The 21,157-nt window shown below is 28.1% G+C and overlaps 7 protein-coding genes across 7 annotated transcripts; 1 reads left to right on the top strand and 6 right to left on the bottom strand.

Moving 5' to 3' along the window:
• Positions 1-336: 336 nt before the first annotated feature.
• Positions 337-684, bottom strand: OCT59_028889 (uncharacterized protein; the record flags this gene model as incomplete). The annotated part of the gene is made up of 1 exon (XM_066147637.1): positions 337-684. The coding sequence occupies one exon, from the start codon at positions 682-684 to the stop codon at positions 337-339; it is 348 nt and encodes a 115-aa protein (XP_065994326.1).
• Positions 685-2,472: 1,788 nt separating this feature from the next.
• OCT59_028888 (uncharacterized protein) lies at positions 2,473-2,688 on the bottom strand (the record flags this gene model as incomplete). The annotated part of the gene is made up of 1 exon (XM_066147636.1): positions 2,473-2,688. The coding sequence occupies one exon, from the start codon at positions 2,686-2,688 to the stop codon at positions 2,473-2,475; it is 216 nt and encodes a 71-aa protein (XP_065994325.1).
• A 1,475-nt stretch (positions 2,689-4,163) lies between these two features.
• OCT59_028887 (uncharacterized protein) lies at positions 4,164-4,592 on the bottom strand (the record flags this gene model as incomplete). Its single annotated transcript, XM_066147635.1, has 3 exons — positions 4,164-4,325; positions 4,413-4,485; positions 4,558-4,592. 3 exons carry the CDS (start codon positions 4,590-4,592, stop codon positions 4,164-4,166), a joined length of 270 nt encoding a protein of 89 aa, XP_065994324.1.
• A 3,750-nt stretch (positions 4,593-8,342) lies between these two features.
• OCT59_028886 (uncharacterized protein) lies at positions 8,343-9,331 on the bottom strand (the record flags this gene model as incomplete). The annotated part of the gene is made up of 6 exons (XM_066147634.1): positions 8,343-8,362; positions 8,469-8,551; positions 8,625-8,714; positions 8,791-8,859; positions 8,935-8,980; positions 9,058-9,331. 6 exons carry the CDS (start codon positions 9,329-9,331, stop codon positions 8,343-8,345), a joined length of 582 nt encoding a protein of 193 aa, XP_065994323.1.
• Positions 9,332-9,806: 475 nt separating this feature from the next.
• OCT59_028885 (uncharacterized protein) lies at positions 9,807-10,573 on the bottom strand (the record flags this gene model as incomplete). The annotated part of the gene is made up of 2 exons (XM_025331680.2): positions 9,807-9,977; positions 10,061-10,573. 2 exons carry the CDS (start codon positions 10,571-10,573, stop codon positions 9,807-9,809), a joined length of 684 nt encoding a protein of 227 aa, XP_025184159.1.
• A 5,009-nt stretch (positions 10,574-15,582) lies between these two features.
• OCT59_028884 (uncharacterized protein) lies at positions 15,583-18,884 on the top strand (the record flags this gene model as incomplete). The annotated part of the gene is made up of 10 exons (XM_025330128.2): positions 15,583-15,720; positions 15,801-16,237; positions 16,303-16,500; positions 16,569-16,706; positions 16,781-16,878; positions 16,986-17,190; positions 17,274-17,655; positions 17,734-17,862; positions 17,933-18,172; positions 18,270-18,884. The coding sequence occupies 10 exons, from the start codon at positions 15,583-15,585 to the stop codon at positions 18,882-18,884; spliced, it is 2,580 nt and encodes an 859-aa protein (XP_025184157.2).
• A 1,665-nt stretch (positions 18,885-20,549) lies between these two features.
• On the bottom strand, positions 20,550-20,834 carry OCT59_028883 (uncharacterized protein; the record flags this gene model as incomplete). The annotated part of the gene is made up of 1 exon (XM_066147633.1): positions 20,550-20,834. One exon carries the CDS (start codon positions 20,832-20,834, stop codon positions 20,550-20,552), a length of 285 nt encoding a protein of 94 aa, XP_065994322.1.
• Positions 20,835-21,157: the final 323 nt, after the last annotated feature.

Here is a 21,157-nt window from a genome sequence, read left to right as displayed (position 1 = left end):
TCATCCTCATATTCCTGCAATTTTGCATTTGAGCGGGGATATGGGATGGACTTGACAGGTACCTGCTTGAGTTCAGCTAGAACTGATCGGGTGACTTGTCTGTGTTGGGCACTTCTTGCTTGATGTGTTGACATCTTGTAAACTTTTTATACTCCTCTTTTATTCAATTACATTTTTTCTGAAAATAAAATTAATTGTTCGCCTACCCTATGAGGGTAAAAAAAGAGGGAGACAGATTAGTACTGTCTTCCTAAACTATTCCTCACCATCTGAGTCATCGTCATCCGAGTCACCGAACACATCCTCGTCCCGATGTATTCTCTATCCTTAAGTAACTTATAGTTGTAAGTTACAACGGCGAATAGCTTCTTTTACTATAATATGCTCTACTGCGGCATTTGTTCTCTCTTTACAAGCCTTTTGATATGCCTCCCATTCAAGTTCATGGAGGATACCCTCCTCCTCCAATGATTGGCCAAGAGCATCATTTGCTTTTTCCTTCTTTTTTACTGCCCTGTCGTATGCCTCCTCGGCTTTTTTATACCGCTTCCAGAGTACTCGTTCAGCTTCAACTCTCCAGATTGGGCTGACTTCTAGAAGATGTGTCCCAAAATTTCTATTTGGAATGTATTCCAGGATATGGCCTACAAGTTCAGGGATTGCTGATACTGCGGTATATACCATGTTATGTACTATTTATCTGTATAGTTACTTGGTACCTACCTTTTATTCAATTACATTTTTTCTCGGTATAAGGGTAATTGCTTGCCTTGCTATTCCGCTCTATTGACTCCATGGCTGGTTTCCTGGATGGGTTAATATTTCCTTACCTTTTTTGGCTCCGTTGGCTTTGAAATCCTATTTCTTGTTCGGTTAATTTTTTCAGATTGTAATGTGGTAATAGAGTTGTATGGTGGTAATAAAACTATATGATGGTAACTAGATTATATGAAAAGTGGTAGGTGGATTATATGGTGGTAATTAAAATTATATGATGGTGGTAACTAGATTATATGAAAGTGGTAGTTAAATTATAGTAAAAGTGGTAGGTGGATTATATGATGGTAATTAAGTTATATGATGGTGGTAATTAGATTATATAAAGTGGTAGTATTTTAGATTATATGGTGGGGGTGAGCCAGAATTGGGGTTTTCATACTACTAGCTGAGCTTTTATCAAATTCTGCATATTTCTCGTGATTTTTTTAATTTTGGCCAGAATTAAGTAATCAACATGGAAATTTCCTTTTTGAATACCTGAGTAACATTACACAATTTGAAAAAGGCAATTTTATTTCTTATCAAAAATGGGAAATGCATTGTACAGGATTTCAAAAAAGGAAATTTCCATATCGATCACTTAATTCCGGCCAAAATTAAAAATCACGTGATGCCGGCAATAATAAAGAAAAAAAGTTCTGGAGCTCGCGAGCCAACTTATAACTCGCGAGCCAGCTCGAATGAGCTGTATCAAAGCTCGGCTCGAATGAGCCAAGCCAAATTTATTACAAGCCACGGCTCAGCTCAGCCCAATATACCTAGCTCACGAGCCAGCTCGAGCTGGACTGGCTCGTGCAGAGCACTAAGTACAACACTATTGGTGTAACACTGCAAGCATCTCACAACTCTTGCAAAATCCAAGAAAATGTTGCTTCTATTTCATCCTCTATAATTGCAGCACCTACTATCAAATTCCTAAAATTATTGTCAACAACAGTAATTAACAACAATATCATATCAAATTGGTTGGTTTGTGATGTTGAATCAATGATAACAACATCATGATATCTTTCATAGAAGCGGATCTGTTCAGGTGACATCCAAAAGAGAGAATTAAGTCTTCTTTCATCTGTATCAAAGCGTGGCTTTACTAACCATAATGGATTTTTTTCTTTTTCTAAATACAGATTATTAAGGACCTGACATGCATCATTTCTAGAAGGTGTCATTTGCAATTTAAATTTTTGAATAGCGTTGCTTAGATCTTTTTTATTAATAGTTTTGTTTGGAAAAGAAGCAACAAGCAGGTTATATTGGCTTGGTATACCCATTTTACCATGAATCGTCCAAAATTTAATCTTTTCAAGCATCTCTTCTGTAAAGTTTTCAAAATTTTGGAGCTATTTCACCAACAAGAGGATTCATTGAATGATTGTGTTCTCCAATAACACTGTTAATACGAACACCTTTTTCTTTTTTAGGAAATGCTAAATTTGTATGCCAGGTACAACCAATCATTTCTGAATCTCTATCTCGCCTATTCTCAGCTAAAACAACCTTTTCAGATTCATGTACATTAGCATGGGAACATTCAAATGTTCTCCTTCTTGTAATATTATTATCATGTGGATCAGGTATACGTCTCTTTTTGCGAAGACAGAAGCCTTGTTGTTTCGCATAATCATCAAGGTAAGATTCAGCTTTTGCCCAGGTCTCAAATATCATTCCTGCTTTCAATTCTAATCCATCTCCTTACTCCATAATGTCATTATCACTATCACTCTGTTCAATTTCAATTAGGTCATCACAAACACAAACATTATTATTAGAAGTAGTATCAACTTCCTCATAGGTTTCCACATCACAATCTGTTCCACTTTCACGAAGATCAGAAGAGTGGCGTACAGAAGTAATAGAAAAATCAGAACAATTATTTTCACAATAATTATAATCAAAACAGAATTCCATATTAGAGATTTAGAGCAGATAAATCAGCTTTTAAAGTCAAGACACAAGCAGCACGAAAATAATAATTTTTTTTAAATGATGATAACAATCACACGATATCAAAGATAAACAAGGTTCAAATAACCTTCAAAGAAAATTAATAAAAATTTGTGGTTTAGTATAGCAAACAATAACAAATAACGCGTTTAAAAAAAAGAAAAATATGTGGGAAAATAAGAGAGAGTTTAGTTTATTGAGCTTATTACAAATTGATCTGATTTATAATCAGAAAATGACATCATCAAATTTAACAACTCCAACGAACCCAAACCTTACTAACCCTAATCCCCTAACCCTAATCCTAATCCCCTAATCCTAATAGCCTAATCCTAATCCCTAACCCTAATCCTAATACTAACCCTAACCCTAACCCTAACCCTAACCTTAACTAATCTAAATCGAGTGATGTAATATACGTTAGCAAATTTACCAGATTCACATGATTTAATTTTACATAGGTGATGTCACCTGGGTTAAATCACATGGAAAGAAAACTAGTCTTATACAATTTTTATAGCTCAATAAATTTTTTATATTTTATATTACAATTAGTACTAATGGATTAGTTGCTATAATTTGTTTTTACGCCAATCATTTATGCAGCCTAATTCAAAATTGTATTGTGCTAATCAATGTCAAATGATGCGCCACTCCGAATCCCTATATAAAATCTGTAGCACAGGGCGCAGACACATGATGATGGACGATCCAATTTAAATCCACTTTTTTATGCTAGGGTAGTCTTAACGTCACGGTCGCACAATGCTTTTTTTTATAGATATAGATTAGATTAGATTAGATTTAATGAATAAACTAGCCAGTATTTTTTTTGTTCCAGTACCCACCAGAGAATACGGGACTGACGGGAGCAAATGTGGGAGTATTAATTAATAGCGTCATGGGATCAATGATCGGGGGTCGGAGCATATTATTTTTTTATAATTCAATTTTAATAATAAAATTAAAGTTCGTAAATGTGCGAAATGTTAGGAAGCTTATTTTTAATCGTGATTATCATAAATGGTATAAATTATTATTAGATTAATGAAGGAAAATAAATCTTTTCACTCGATGTATTGTTTTAAATTTTATTTACTTTTTATTAAAAAATTACATTAAACTAATAAAATCAATATGAAAAATTTTAAATTAATATTTTAATAGATTTAATAATTAAAATTAATGAAATAAAAAAATACAATTAAAAAAAAAATTAAATAATGTATTAATTGAAAATCAAAAATATACTAAACAGGTGTGTATAAGTTAAAATCAGAACATTCAAGAAAAAAGGTGAGCACCGGCATCTGATAGGTTAGCGTACCCATAATCAAAGCAGTAGTAGATCGCATGCTTTGATTTATAGAATTAGTCTTGTTAGTGAGATATCTGAGGTTCACATTATGACGAACCTCAACCCAAAATTCTCTCGGTTCTCAATTTCCTAAGTTTTCCTCTATATAGAAATCAATAATTGATTGATTATCAATATTTCTGACCGTCTTGGTGGTTATTCCCATAATCATGACATTTAACCCAATCGCAGGTATATCATCGAATTCCATATTATCAATCAACTTAACGGACATTGCATTAACCTTTGATATGTTTATGATTTATAAAATAAAAAAAAATTAACAAATTTTTGGTTGATTTCAAAAGGACACGCGCAAAACAATACATACACTATACCAACTGGCGCAAGCAACGAACTTTCCTTTCAAGAAAATCACCTGGCCTTTATTAAAATCATAAGACCTTTACTCTCAAATATAAAATTTTTGTCGGATCATCATCATTCAATCTTGCAACAGCCATAATTTCATTTACCGTAAACTCCAGAGTAAGTCGTTCAGTGAATTCATGAATGTAACACATTGTGGAGATTTTTGCGGGCATATTCTTTTTGTTTAAGAGTAATTAAGAGTAAATAATTAAGAGTAAAATTTTTTTTTCTCTCACTAACATACTCATGTCATACATATATATACTGTATTTAAAAAGGGGGAGGCTCCATAATGTAATTTGTAACTTTCAAAAAAATATTTTTTGTTTCACTTCATGTGGGAATTATTTTTTGTATTTCCATATTTAGAACATGGGTATAATTTTTTCGAAATAAATAATTACCTCATCCATATTTATATACATTGTGTCATTACAATTACTAAACGATATTGTAATAACTGCAGTTTAAGGAGAAGATTAAACCTGAATATTTCCTAAGAAGGTAATTAAACATCATAATGTCATTGATAAATTAGTTAATGGGGCTTATAGATTAAATAAAATCATTTGCGTTAAAAAAAACTTTTTTTTCATTCATTTTAACAATTATTTTTTTATTTATTATTTATAAATATATATATATATATTTTTTGATTAAGATTTCTACCAAATTAATCCTTAAACGTATTAGTAGATCATAAAAATTTTTTTTTTTTTTAATGATCTTAAAAACATATCTTGATCATGCAGTTCATTAAGCCTCAATATTTAATAAACAATTATACTTTGTTTGCTAAAATTAGTCATTGCAGGCTTATCGATTATTAAATTATGTATGTTCAATCAATTATTTTTGAACACCTAAATAAATTAATTTTCGTAAAAAAAAAAAAATTTTTTTTTCTTTGTTTATGATCTTCGCAAATTATTCCTTAATCGTATATTATTAAGCCTCAGTATTTGATGTGGCTGAGATTTTTTTTTATATTAGTCTTAGGGGCTTATTGATTATCTTTTTCGGATTTAATTAAATTTTTTTTTTACATTTTTTACGTTACATGTCTTAATTTCATTTGTTAAATGTTACATGTCTTAAATTTATTTGTCTTTTACACAAGATTACACAAATTTTTTTTTTTTACATTTAAATTATCTATAAATAACCCCAAAGTTCGCCAGGTGGGAGGGTGGACGCTACTCTACTCAATAATGATTAATGATTAATGATTAATGATTATTTAAAATTTCACCCAAAGTATTTCCTTAAACGTATGAGCAGATCAGATCGTTACCACAAAAGAGTATTTGTTGCAAGTGTTTTGAAGATCTTTGGATGGGAACTTCACGGAGTACCTATATAAAAATAAAATATTTTATTTACTTAAATAACCTTTGCGTTACAAGGTACAAATAATAAAATAGGGAAAATGGAGGACTTGTTTTCTATCCTACGATAACAAATGATTTTTTCTATTTATAATGAGTAAATTAAGTATAGAGAAATGGCAGATTTCGGTTATTATAAGTTAAAATAGTAAAATAGTAAAAATTTAAGGGAATTGCAAAACGTGGCCTGGGCAATTGTCACCTGGTTATATATTAAATTACTATAGATCCTAACCACCTAACCCTAAACTAACCGGGTTTTTTCCAAATATGTCACATGATGTACAATATATAGAGTAAATTTATTAATGGCTGACGGCTGATTTTTTTAACTTAGCTAATTTTTGATCGGCTAAACTTAAAAAGATATTTAAAAAATTTTTTTGCAAACATATATATTTGTTCAAAATAATCTTATTTAATGAAATTTTATTTGCAAATATTAAAATTTAAGTTAAATATTCACAATATTAAAGAAAAAAATCACCATATTTTTAATGAAGTGATACAAATAAAAGAAACAATAGCAATAAATAAAAAGATAAGTAAATTACAATGATCAAGAATAAAGATAATAATAAAAAATGAAATAACAATGAAGTAATGGAGTAAAAAAGAGTAGTGAGAAGTGATAGGAAACAAAAAGGAGAAATATGGTATGATGGTAGATGAAGAGGAGTGATGGGAGACGAAAAGGAGTGATGAGAAGATGAAGAGACGTTGATGGGAAGATAAAGAGGAGTAATAGGAGACGAAAAGGAATGATGGAAAGATGAAGAGGAGTATACATTGATAATAAAGTATCTATAATTTTATTGTTTACATTTAGGTACCTCAAATGAATTCGTATCCTGCTGGACAAGGTGGTCTTGTTCTTGATAATGTACGAATTCACTAAGACCTTATAAATTATATTGAAGCATTTGGTGGTCGTGTTGAATTCCTACCTTTCTATTTCCCTGATTTTAATCCCATTGAATCTTGTTTTTCTATTATAAATTTTTTTTTTTTAAAAAAAAATATAGAGATTTTGTGATCCTAAATATCCTCTTTTAATAGCATGTTCCCAAATTACTCCACCAATTCAATTTACATGTAAATAAAGTCATAATGTAAATAAATTATAAATTTATTATATTTTATATTTATTATTGATAGTAAAATCATTTGTAACGTTGCGCTGCAGACCTAAATGCTTTACGTCATCCAATTTTATTTTATATCCAGTTGATCAAATTCAATTTCGTTAGACAGTTATTATGCAAAATGTTATGCATGATCACATGATCGCATGATTAATAATCATGAGTCAAAGATTTGTTTGCGATTTTTTATTTTTCTATACTCTAACTCCGTGGGAAAAAAACTTTTGTATAGCAATTTTTTTATATAAAATACCTCTCCAAAATTTTTTTAAAAAAAATTCCATCCTTCTCTTCCCCTCATTGGCTCATTCTTATCATTTTCAGCATAATAACCATAGTAACCTATCTTCTTCGTAGTTTTCTTATCCTTTTTGGTGTTTCAAACACTATGCAGAGGATATTATTCAAAAGTTTCTTTTTTAAAAATTATTTTATTTTTATTATTTAGTATACTATTTATCCATTTTAGTGTTTTCGAAATTTTATTTTACAAGTTATATGATAGCATAATAAAGAAATGATAACAAACTTCAATAAATTTACAGTATGTACACTTTTCAAAGTCATATTTGTAATATTTTTTTTTTAACAATTGTTGTGTTAGTTCTTAATTAATTTATTTATTATATGATATAAATCCGTGCTCTTTCCAAAAAAAATCACGTGAATATTACGCAGCAATTTACGCGTATGCGGATAAATTAAAAGCCCGTACGATAACTAATATTTTCCCAGAGTATTTCTTTTTTTAACATTGAGACCAAAATTCAGATGTTCCTTATGATTCCATATTCGGATAATATTAACGCCTATCCGGAATATAATCTCTTGAGATGCGATTAGCCGCAGCATAAACCGAAAAATTATTTTTCAATATATATATATATTTTTTTTTAAAACATGAAATTTTTTCTTTGAACTGACTAACTGATTTTTTTCTTTAACCGGATTTTTTTTAATTTTTTTTTTCGGTTTTGATTTTTTTCCCTCTATAACCTATATAGTAATATTCTTTCCTAATTATTTTTTTCGATCAGTGATCTACGATAAGCATCTTTTTTCCGATTTTCCCGATTTTTTTCTTAGTTATTTTTTTTATTAATATTCTCTTTTTCCTAATTTTTTTTGTTCTTTTGCCTTTTAGATTTGGATCAGGCCAGTCTGCGATGTAATAAAAATAAATATTCCTTTTTTTTATTTAAATATATTTTATAATAAAAATAATACAGCCAAAAAAAAAATAAATAAATCAATAATTTTTTAAATTATTATAGTGAGAAAGTCCAATAAAAAATTATTAAATATTTCTATATACTCTTTATCTGCAGGATAATGAAATATTTTACTTCTATAGTTCTATGGATAATTACGTTTTCCTATAAATAATATTTTATATTTGATTTAAATGAAAAAATTAAATATTAATGTAATTGATTAAAATGAAAGTAAAATAAAATAACATCGAGCCAAATGAATATTTACCACTATTATCATGAGATTCTACGTTTAAAAATTCTTCATTTCTTCTTTTTTTTAAAGAGGTTGAAAAATTTTGAATTGCAGAACTTATTACATGATAAATTAAATACTAATTAGTTGTGTCATTTAAAAGCATTTTTTTATCATTATTTTAAATACCTTTCAGTGTTTATATCAAGCTCTAATTCTGCTGAGACATATCTAGAATCTAAATTTTGAATTGTAGAACTTAAATTTTGAGATGATAAACTAATTAATAAATTAATAAATTCAAATAATTAGTTGTATTATTTAAAAATATTTTTTTTTTTGTTATTTGAAATACCTTTCAATGTCTATATCAAGCTCTAATTCTTCTGAGATGTAATTAGAATTTAAATTTTGTAGCGATAAACTAATCGGAAATTAATAAATTTGAATATTAATAATTAATTACATAATTTAAAATAATTTTTTTTATTTTAAATACCTTTCAGTGTCTTTACTATTCTCTAATTCTGAGATATAATTGGAATCTAAAGAATATAATAACATATTTCTTAATAAATTATAATATTTTTAAATTACGATTAATTTTTTTTTTTTGTAATACCTCGCTTACCAAATGAAATTGTTGAAAATGAATATATGGATGAACATTTAGAAATTAAAGCACTTAATGGTCTGCTTGTATAAATAGCTCCTAAATGACATTTTTCAACAAATTCCGGTCCAATCTTCTTTGATTCTATTAATTTCGCTCTTTTTGCTTCACCTTGGCTAAATTCTTCCCTATTTACTTTTTTATATATCCATCTACCAAAAGCCAAACGAATGTCTTTTATAGAAGGTCTTTTTTTAGGATCAGGGTTCCAACAACTTTTCATTAATTCAGCATAACATTCTGGTGTATCTTCCGTAATTTTAGGTCGTTCTCCATCAAGAATTTTATAAATAAGATGATGATCATGTCAAAAGGTTTACAACCTGTTGTAAGTTCCCACATAATCATACCAAAACTATAAATATCAGCTTCTTTAGAAAATATAGACCCCCTAAATATTTCCGGTGCAATGTAAGGTATTACTCCATATACTTCATTATTTGATGATTCACTATTCACAGCTTGTGATAATCCTAGATCTCCAATTTTCCAATCATCATTTAACACTCTAAAATTTGGATCAAATAATATGTTTCCACTATGGAAATCTCGATGCATAAATTCTTTATTATGAATAGTTTCAAGTCTAAAAAATATAAAAAAAATTAATGACTTAAATTTAAAAAATTAATAAATACTGTACATATATAAAATATAAATACCCCATTGAAATTTGATGTAAAATACGTAATTTTTCTCTATTCCCATGTAATACGTACAAAACCCTTCTGCAAATGCTTATGTAAATCCCCTCCTGATGCATATTCCATAACTATTATGTAATCCTCTAATTCAGGATCTTTTGTAAAGCCATAAGTTTCAATGATATGACCCTTTTCGTCTTTAAAACAATGATAATATGATTTTAACTATTTAAATTTAAAGATTAAATTAAATTAAAAATTTAGTTAGTTTAATATAAATTATATAAGAAATATTTAAAATATTTTACCTCATTTAAGAAATATTTGCCATTATTTTTAGAATTTTCAAATCTTTTTAAAATGACAATTTCATTTTTATTATTTTTTTTTGACCAAGTTGCTGTATATATAATACCATATCCTCCCTTTGTCATTTCTTTTATATCTTTAAATTGAGAATATCGATATGGTATCCACTTATCATTTTGTTTTGCTTGTTTTTTTTCTTTAAATATAGACCGTAATATATTATCTGGTACAAAATATTTATTAATGTTTTTTACAATATTTTCAAATTCAACTGACTTCAAATAATCTAAACTATCGCATGTTATAAGATTATTATTAAAAAGAAACCCATCAAAATCACTATTTATGGACGATATTCTTTTGCATTTTTTACATTGAGATTGATCCGTAGGTCCAAAAAGAATGTTTGTTGTTAAACAATATCTGCATCCAACATAAAATATAAAACAATTTTCACAATACTTTTGACAGTCTGATGTAAATGTTAACTCTGAATTACAAATATTGCACATAGAATTATTATACCACCATGGTATGGCAAGCCGCTCTAGTCAAAAGTGTGCCGCATTTTGCGGCAGGTGCGCCTGTTTTTAGGCGCCTGATGCGCTAAGTGCGGCAGGTGCGCCTGTTTTTAGGCGCCTGAGTGCGGCAGGTGCACATAGTTTTTAGGCGCCTGATGCGCAGGATGCGCCTGGTTTTAGGCGCCTGAGGCGCCTAAGTGCGGCAGGTGCTCCTGACTGCGGCAGGTGCGCCTGTTTTTAGGCGCCTAATTGCGGCAGGTGCAGCAGATTGCGGCAGGTGCGCCTGTTTTTTGTTCATAGGCTTTTTTTGGAAATAAGCAACTTCTGAGCTTTTAGCATAGATCTACGTACATTGCCAAATTAATTTAATAATTTGATAAAAATAGTAAGTTAAGTTTTTTTTTGGTTCAAACTCGTTCCAATGGATCGGATGTTGTTCTATCCTTGAAATTATCACCAGACTTGTGGTTTGTGATGATCTCTTTTTATTTTTATTTTTATTTTTTTTTATTCTAAAAACTTTATTAGCAGCAGATGAATTACGTCTAAATTATGATAGGTGTTTATACAATTATCTTAATATTAATAAAGTATCTACTTCTAAAAAAACAAATTGTACATATAAACGAAATAAACTATCCAGATACTTTACTACCCAACTTACCATCCTTTCTTGTTCTTTTTCCTCGATTTACTACCCTTTTTACATGATCCCTTTTTATCCTGTCATAGTTATTATAATACTATTTTTAAATGTGAACAATTTTAGTTTATTTCAAAAAATTAAAAATTTATTACAAATTTTTATGTACTGTTTAAATTTTCATGATTTATATATGAGCATAAAGAAGTAGTCTTTCCTAATTAATATTAATCTCAGTTTATTAAACAAAAATAGAAATAATTGCATAAAATTTTTATAAATCACTAATTATTTCTTAAAATTCTAGCTACTACACTAACTGTTTTTTTATAAATATTTATTCCAAAACCTTCTTCATCCTCTTCTAATGGATTAACCGTTGATCGCAAAGATTGATACTGTTCGTCTGTCAATACATTTCTTGGTTCATCAACAGTCACAGTATTGTCTTCTTCAGCAGGAGTTGGACCCTCCCAATCAATTCCGTATTCATTTGGATCAACTAAATCATCCTCCATTCCTCTAAAACCTAATTCAATCATACCTTTACTGTATAATTGCATTGGAGTTTGGTGATTCTCCGTACGAATTTTGTGGTTATTCCAGGAAGCTTTCCATTGGGATAAACTTTGATTTATTCGAGGTATAAATACATAGTGCAAGCAAAAAATGTATATGGGATTATTAATATCTAATCCACATCTATCCTCTAAATACATAAAAATTGTAAAATAAGTCTTTACTATATTACGCGCTAAATCTACCCAAAGTCTTTCGATTCTTTGGTTGTGAACAGAGCGCCCTGCAATAAAACTTCCACGATTTTCACCACGATAAGAATTCATATATCTTTGCACTTTAACATTCTCTCCACCACAGTCTGCTTGGACGCGACTTGGTGTACCAAAGTGATCGCAACCTTCTTTGAAATATACAAATACAGTGTCAGATGTATTGTTATTACTACAGTGCAAATATGTTATTACCCTTGAAAATCCATCAATACCAGCATGAACTACTAATTTCCACCGAATAAGCTTATGGTGACCATCTATATGCCATAATGCGTTTGGACCAGCAACATGATATACACGACGTGGAATGATATTAATCCTGCGTGTAACAGTACCCAAAGCATCTACACGCTGAATAGAATCACGTAACTGTTGCCTAGTAATTCTGATTCCTCTTGAACATACAGCACCCATCATCATACTTTGTCCAAAAAATGGATTTTCTGACTTCAACTGCTTAACAATCTCATCAAGTTCATCGTCTGTAAGATCAGTATATGGCTGAATTGTATCTTGAAGATTACTTTCCTCTCTCCGTCTGCTTAAAGTTTTAACAGATATATTAAATGTATTTGCTATATCCGTCCAATTATATCCTTGTTGTCTTAATAATTTAACAACGTCTTCATTGATCAAAGATTTTGGTCTTCCACCTGTTTTTTCTTTTTGAACAAAATTTCTAACAGCAAAACTAGTGTCATTATTTAAGAACTCAATTCTTTGATTTAGTCTGTTTATAACAAAATTTATATCATCTAACTTTGTTTGAAAAGTCTCATCACTATAAAAATTCTGAACTCCTAAATACATTGAAACTAATGTTGCAAGACGTTCTACTTGTAATTCCATTGCATTTATATCATCACCTTTTTCTAGAATATTGATAGCATTGAATAAACACTCTCCAGCATAACTTTCGAAATTTTCCTGTGACATGATTATATTTAACTCAACAAAGTAATTAAATGTTCTGTTATTCTCTTTTTTTGATTTTTCTTTTTAAGATTTTTCTTTTTAATATCTGGAAAAAAAGATTATCTAAACATAGATTTACTACCTGTTCCAAGCCACATCAAAATTTGTTTCAATACGTAATATATATAGTACTTATGACTAATTAGAAAAATTTTTTTTGCATGTGAGTTAAAAAATTTTTAAAAAAAAAGTGTTACGCTAAATTATTGTTACAAAAAATAATTACACCTTATTAGTATTTATTAATTACCCAGAACTTACCCAGGTTCTAAGATAGGAATTATTTTTTATTTCTAGTAAAATACCCAGGTCTTATGAAATTGGGTACGTAACCCTGAACCGTGATAAAAATAGTTTATTATTTTTCAAAATTGAGCTGTACTACATATTTTTTGTGTGACAAAACATTTGAAGTTCGAACTTGGTTTTTTACATTCAAACAGTATTTAAACTTAAACTTTTTTCACATCTTTTTACTTAATTACAAGTACATTAAGTAAAGAAATAAGGTTTATGTGTAAAAATTTTATATTTTAAGTATAAAAAAAACAAAAGAGAACGAGAAAAAAAAATTTTTCAGTTTGAAAAAAAAAACTAAACCAAAAGAAGAAAGGGAGAAAAGTTTTTTTAAAAAAAATAAAAATTTCATTAACTGAAATTGTATTAGTTGATCAAAATGTACACGGATCGAATAATTATATGGCATGAGATTTCAAGTTATTCAATTTAAATTATTTTTCGGAAAAAAATTATTATTGTCTATCTAATAGAAATGGTTAGTTGTGGTAAAAAAAATTATATTTTTTTTGTTAGTATTAATCCATTAGAATAAAAAAAATCCAGTTGAAATTTTAATTAACTGGAAATGTATTAGTTTAAAGATTTTTTTTGTAATTATGATGATATGATAAATACGAAATAGATCGGACGTAAGAATATCACACTTTTTAATGTTACACAATTCAAATTATTTATACAGGATAATCTAAATATGACCCAATTTTTTCCGAATTTTAGCATTACCTTAAAATTAATATTTTATTTTTATTTCATTTTAATAATTATGTTATCAATGTTAATCGCGTTTTTTCTTGTAAAATAAAATTTCTGTCTTTAAAATCTTATTTAACAAAAACATTTATAATATATTGAATTACTATTAAATTATTATGTTTTAACAAAAATTAATATTTTTTTTGCAAATACTTTTATTAAAAAAATAAAGAAAAATAATTTATATAATTAATTAATAAAGATACTGATGTACCTTTGACTTTTTTTTTAAAAAAATAAATGTTATATACAACTAATGAGCAGGGTTATTTTAGTATAAATATTTACAGTACATGACTTTGAAACCATGGATTATATTATACAGTAGTATATATGCTACCATTTGTGGCGCAATATAAATATTGTTCTGTTTATTAATAATTTTGATTTTATTAAATACAATAATTCCCTATTATGGATTTCAGGATTTGTCAGGATCCTATATTTTTATTTATTTGAATATTTATATAATAAGCGATATTAGATACACATTACAAAACAATCATATCTTTTCAATATTAGAACCACTAGCTTTATTTGTAAATATTAAATTAAAGGTAAAAATTGTATTTTTTTAATTGCATGATTGCATAATTTTACATGTGAAGAAATAAAACAGATAATATTTATATGTGTTATACTATAATTTGACGCTTCTTGATTCACGTTGATATATGCTGATGGTTCCAACAGATGATTATTAACGAATATTATCTGCTAAATGCTGATCATCTGTTGATTGTGCAAAAGTGCGATAACATTGAATTTATATTTTTATTTATATTTATTTCATATTGATAGAATATTAGTTTTATATTCATTTTTTTACTTGTATTGTTTATAAAGACATTGTATATTTATTGATCTTTATTGTAACTTTATTGTAACAATCAGCACAATATATAGTATACGAATTTCTGATTTATCATTAAGCGTACACTTTTTTTTTGTGGCTTGAAATTTTAATTGTACAATAGTATTTCAAATGTAATTCATCGCAAAATATAAATAGAAAAAAGAGATGGGAAATATGTATAAATATAATTGTTCGTAATATTTCCCTGTTCTTCACCAACTGGTGTTCACATATTCATAAGCATACTTTGTTGCTGCACTCTATAAACATTTGTATTTTTACATGTTATTTGACGTGTCTGATTTCTTTTTGTTATACCATTTCTTGTCTAGTAATATACACGTTATCTGTTTTAAGCTTATTTTTACTCTCCTTACTCTTAAAAGAAATCTGAATGGTTTTGAACTAATATTGTCTTAGGATGGATTTAGATAATATAAATGCTTTACCAAAGAAATGTTACGCCTGTTCTACATGTAAAAAATTCAAGGCAAATATTGACAATCCAAGTATTTGTAGATTATGCAATCATCATTTTAACTACCATGAGCAAGTAAATAAATTTTAGTTTTATAAAGAAACATTTTTTATTCTTTAGTATATTATAATTATAATAATATTTAATAATCATTATTTTGTATTAACTTTTAAGTACGCAGAGTTAGTTTTCAATCAGAAAATGCTTGCTGGTGATCTGCCAAATTTAGATATGCTACCTAGGAAATGTTATAAATGTAAATGCCAAAAATTTGACCAATCAAATGATAATGAAGAAATTTGTGCAGTGTGCAATGATGACGAAGGAGAGCATCACCAAGTAAGAAGTTACTATATTATAAATTCAATTTTTTAGTGAATGGATAATTATTATTAACATACCAAATTAATTTATTAAAGTGGGAAGTGGCTACTATATCTCAAAAACCATCTAATCAAAATTCCAATATGGCCCAAAGTTCAAATGTATCAAATACAAATACTGCACAGATCCATAGTACATCAGCAAATTCTAATTTTAACGCAAATACATTGTCTACACAAAATATTACTGGATCAGCAAATTCAGATTCAAGACAGATAGGAGACGCATCTATACAAGTTCCAAGAAACAGAATTGTTTCAGGCCCTTATTCATCAAATGATGATGTTAATAGGTTCTTAAATGATGAAGAAGTGCGAAGTAGGCTATTAAATATAAGGGATAACATCAATATACGTGAAACTTCACAATTATATGATAAAACAAGAAAAAAAACTAAGTCATTTGAGCCCCTAGTGGTATTATTAAGATATAAAGGAAGTAAAAACATGGTTCCAAAAGAAGGCACTTCAATGTAAGTAAAAACAAGCATTTTGATTTAATTTAGTTTAATTTAATTTTAAAATTTAAAAAATCTAGTTTTAAATGGCTTGAAGAAAATCAATGGATGAAAACTATAAAATTTACACGTTCTGATGCTAACTATGTGAACAAAAGGATATTAAAAAATTTTCCGATATTAAAGGATTATGGTTGGACATGTTTAAAGCCAACTCAAAGTAATCAATTAATACCTTTTGGAGAGGGCCAAGTAATAGATCGTGAATTATTAAAAAGGTAAATATAAGCAATCAATTTTTAAATCCTTAATTATATATAACATATATAACATTATATATTACTAGTGCTGCTACATATAGAAAGAGGTTATATATTGCTCCTCTAAAAAAAAGTATCGTACTTAATGATGGAAAGGATAATTCAGATAGTGAATCAGAACAATCATCAAGTCATGACTCGGGTACAGAACATAATAATGAAAGGTTTGTTTTATTGTAATTCAAAAAAGAAAATTTTATAAAATTAATGTTTCACACTTTTTTGCTTAATACAATAGTAGAAGAGCAAATTCAGGTTTTGGTGATAATAGGGTTATTCAAAGATCTAATACTCAAACAAGCACGACTGCTATTAATTTTGCTCAACAATCATTAGGTAATATATTACTCATAATAAACAAATGCTGTTACTATTTAACAACCATTAATTATTTTATTTTTATTTTTATTTTTTTACCAACAACAAATTAATTATAAATTCAGACAACTTACCAGATACAGATGAGTTTAGAATTCAAATATTAGACAAATTTAGGTTGGATAATTACCTCTATGATGATGACAATCTTATAAGCGACATTATTATTGGTACCCGAAATGATATAATTGCTTCATTATTAAATTGGTTACATAATGCCAATGTATTGGACATCCTTAAAAAACCAGCTATCAGAATTAATGATGAAGAGTAAGATCATATATTTTTTAAAAAAATTTTATTAATAATGTAATAAATAATATATATTTTTTTTATTTTTTTTTAAAATTTAGCTTGACTGATACAGGTGGTGGATTTCGAGATACAACTGAATTCTTTTGGGAGAAGATTAAAACTGAAAATGTTAATGGTGGCCGATTGTTTGATGATGGAGAAAATACGTTTTTTATTAAATATAATAATGAGTCTACCGAGTGGAAGTATCCTGAAATCATTGGAAAAGCTTTATTTTGGTGTTGGCTACACCAAGGTGCATGGCCTAAATGGCTACATAAAATGCATTTAGTATATGTAATTTATGGGGAAGAAAATATAAATGCTGTTAATATACTTGGTGAATATATACCATATCTTCATGAATTCGTCATTGATTTACAATCAGGTTTAAGAAGTAACGATAAATTATCCTTATGGGCGATCACTAGAAATAAGAATGTATGATTTTCAAAATGTAGTTTATAAAAAAAATATTGAATTGATTTACTTAAAATGACTTTTGTGTAATTTATTTAGATTGAGCAATTTTCATCTATGACTAATCATGAGCTATCTTCATATATTTCCAAATATGAAGTTGTAATTAAACGGTTGGAAAGCCTTAAAATGCTTAAAAGAGGTTTTAATATTCTCAATGTAATTGGAGTATGTATTTTTTTTTTTAAAAAAAAAGAAAGAAAATTGCATTATTAAAAAATAAATTTTTAAATAATAGCTATTTCAAGACTATGGATGGGAGAAAATCGAAAGGCAACTCTACAAAGAGTTAAATTATGAAGAATTTTTTGATCAATTTGACTCATCTATAAATGAATTAAATATGATAACAGAAACAAGAAAAAGAATATTCCGATGGTTTCAAAATTACATATTCAAGCAGCCTAAAAAGAACCTTGAGCTCATAATGAAGTTTATAACCGGATCTTCAAGGATACCTGTATCATTGAAAATAAAAGTAAGTTTATTGAAAATTCATTTTTAGTTGGTTCAAGCTTATAGTAGAGATTACCTGCTGGAAATTTGCTTAAATAATTTCATTTGTTGTTAAATAGGTTGAATGGTTAAGAGATACAGCAGGATCAACAGGCTCTAGGTTAAGAAAACTTCCAATATCAAGCACTTGTGCTTCAGTTTTAATACTTCATGATACTTATGAAAATAACAGTGAATCACAAATTAATTTTGAAGCTGATCTTGATACAGGTTTCTTTGAGTCTGAAGGTTTTGATGAACGTTCTTATCGGAATAATTATACACGCCTTAATTCTACTATTAGTAACGCTGAGGTAATTGATTTAACACAAACTACAATTGAATTAAATAATACTTCACCTCAGAATATAGTTGAAGATGATCTTACTATAGTTGAAAATGATCTTACAGAAGAAAATGTTGATGGCAGTGAAAGTAGGAGAGGTAGTACTAGTAGAAGAGACAGCAGGAGAGGTAGTACTAGTAGAAGAGGCAGCAGGAGAGGTAGAAGAGGTGGTAGAAATCATGGTACGAGAGGTGGTACGAGTGGTGGTAATGTAGTTAGCAGGAGAAGGTTAAGAAGTCAAGATCAGCAGCAGGATAATACAAGTTTTGATAATGATAATTGGAACGTTCTTTTACCAGAACATATAGAAGACCAAATACGAATAACACGAAGTAAGGGGAGGAGATAAAGATTTAATTATGTACACATGTATTAATGGCATGTTAAAAATTTTATTGTCAATAAATCAAATAAAATCATTAGTAAAAAAAAACATTAACAGTTAATGTAATGTTAATATTACATTAATATAAAGATAAAGGTCAATACAAGGCCAATATTTAAAAAGTAACTAATGTAAAAAGAAAAAAATAATGAGATATCAAAATTTCTATAAGAGGTATTACAATTGACCATTTTTTTGCATAGCTTAATTTTGACGCCAGATATGTTTAATAAATTGTCTGCTAATTACAGTACATTTTTTTTTTCTTATATGGCTAATGTTTTTTTTATACATCTGCGGCTGATCTTAAAAATTTTGATTGGCAAATTCTATGTTCAGTTGATTTGATTAACCAATGTATATAATTTCAAAATTTTTTTTTATAATTTGTAAACTCTTAATAATAATTTAATAATTATAAAATCTTGTATTAATATGATTAATAATAATGACAAACATGAAAGAACTTTTTATGATTATTGTGTTCAGTTGTTAGTTTTTCAATTTCTTTGTTTGTTATGTACTTATTTCACATTGAAAGGTGGAATGTTGAGACTGAATTTCAAAAAAAGTCAAAATCTTTTATTCAACTATGTAATCAAAAGGTAATAGAATTCTTATTGTAAAACTGCATATGAAGTTAAAAATAAATTTTACTTGTTTCGCTATATAAATATATTTAAAAAGGATACTAAAAATACCAATTATAAAAGAAAGACATTGAAATTATTCATTTTATTGCACTTTGAAGATTATAAGCAAAAAAAAAATTTAAAAAAATAAAAAAAATAAAAAAATAAATGATACAATGGATAATCCATTAAGATAAAAATTTTTTTATATGTTTATATTCATAATTATTTTGAACATTTAATTTAATAAAATTCAGTTGGTTGAAAAAAAAGTGATAATTCAAGGATAAAACAACATCCGATCCATTGGAACCAAAAAAAATCTTAACTTTACTATTTTTATCAGATTATTAAATTAATTTTGGCAATGTATGTAGATCTATGCTAAAAGCTCAGAAGACGCTTATTTCCAAAAAAAGCCTATGATCGAAAAGGAACAAAAAACAGGCGCACCTGCCGCAATCTGCTGCACCTGCCGCAATTAGGCGCCTAAAAACAGGCGCACCTGCCGCAGTCAGGAGCACCTGCCGCACTTAGGCGCCTCAGGCGCCTAAAACCAGGCGCATCCTGCGCATCAGGCGCCTAAAAACTATGTGCACCTGCCGCACTCAGGCGCCTAAAAACAGGCGCACCTGCCGCACTTAGCGCATCAGGCGCCTAAAAACAGGCGCACCTGCCGCAAAATGCGGCACACTTTTGACCAGTACGGCTTGCCATACCATGGTAAGTAAAGAATTGAAATTTGCTTTTTATACAAGGTTGATTCTATCAATCCAGAAGAAATTAAATAACAATCTGAGCATAATTTAACGTCAACACACCATTCATTTATTCCTCGATATATTAACCTTCCACATAATTTACAATTTTGTTCACTTTCAATCACCTTATTGTATAGAGTGCGATCATTTTCATCAAGGTTAAATCCGCTAATATATCCATTTGTTTGTTTATAACATAAAATTCTCACACAATTTCCACAGAATTCTTGAATACTTTATGGTATTTTTGTCCTACATATTTCATGTTCACTACATTCCAAGTCCATTGTATAGTGTACATCCAAATAAATATCATTTTCAGTTATATCATTAATATAACGTGATAAACATTTTTTGCAATATTTTTGCGAAGTAAAAAGTGCTTTAATATATTTTTCTTCACAATAAATACAATTTTCATCTAATAATCTAAAAGAAATGAATTTAATTGGTATAGGACTAGATTTTAATCTTGGTGTTGGATCAAAAGAATTTTCATCATTTGTATTTACAATTTCCATTTTATTAAGTTAATTAATAAATGTTATAAACAAGTATCAATAAGTCAAGTGAATTTGGGAAATTTGAAATACGTATTTTATTTATATCTGAATTATCAGGAGTTTGAGCTTCATTGGTAATACGGAAAGTATTTCTAGATTTTCTCATGGAATCTTAAGAATTTACCATAGTACTACGGAAAAGTCCGTTTACTTATTTAGTTGTAATTCATATGATCAACTAGTGGAAATATCTAAGTATTTGGCGTAATTAAATAAACCTTTCAGCATAGAAGATAATGATGGAAAGTACAAATTAACAAGAAAGGAAAGGAAAAAAAGTG

This window comes from Rhizophagus irregularis, chromosome 8 (genome assembly GCF_026210795.1).
Source record: "Rhizophagus irregularis chromosome 8, complete sequence".
Classification (NCBI taxonomy): Eukaryota; Fungi; Glomeromycota; class Glomeromycetes; order Glomerales; family Glomeraceae; genus Rhizophagus; species Rhizophagus irregularis.
Note: the sequence above shows the minus strand (reverse complement) of the source record. Positions and strands in the feature narration are given on the sequence as shown.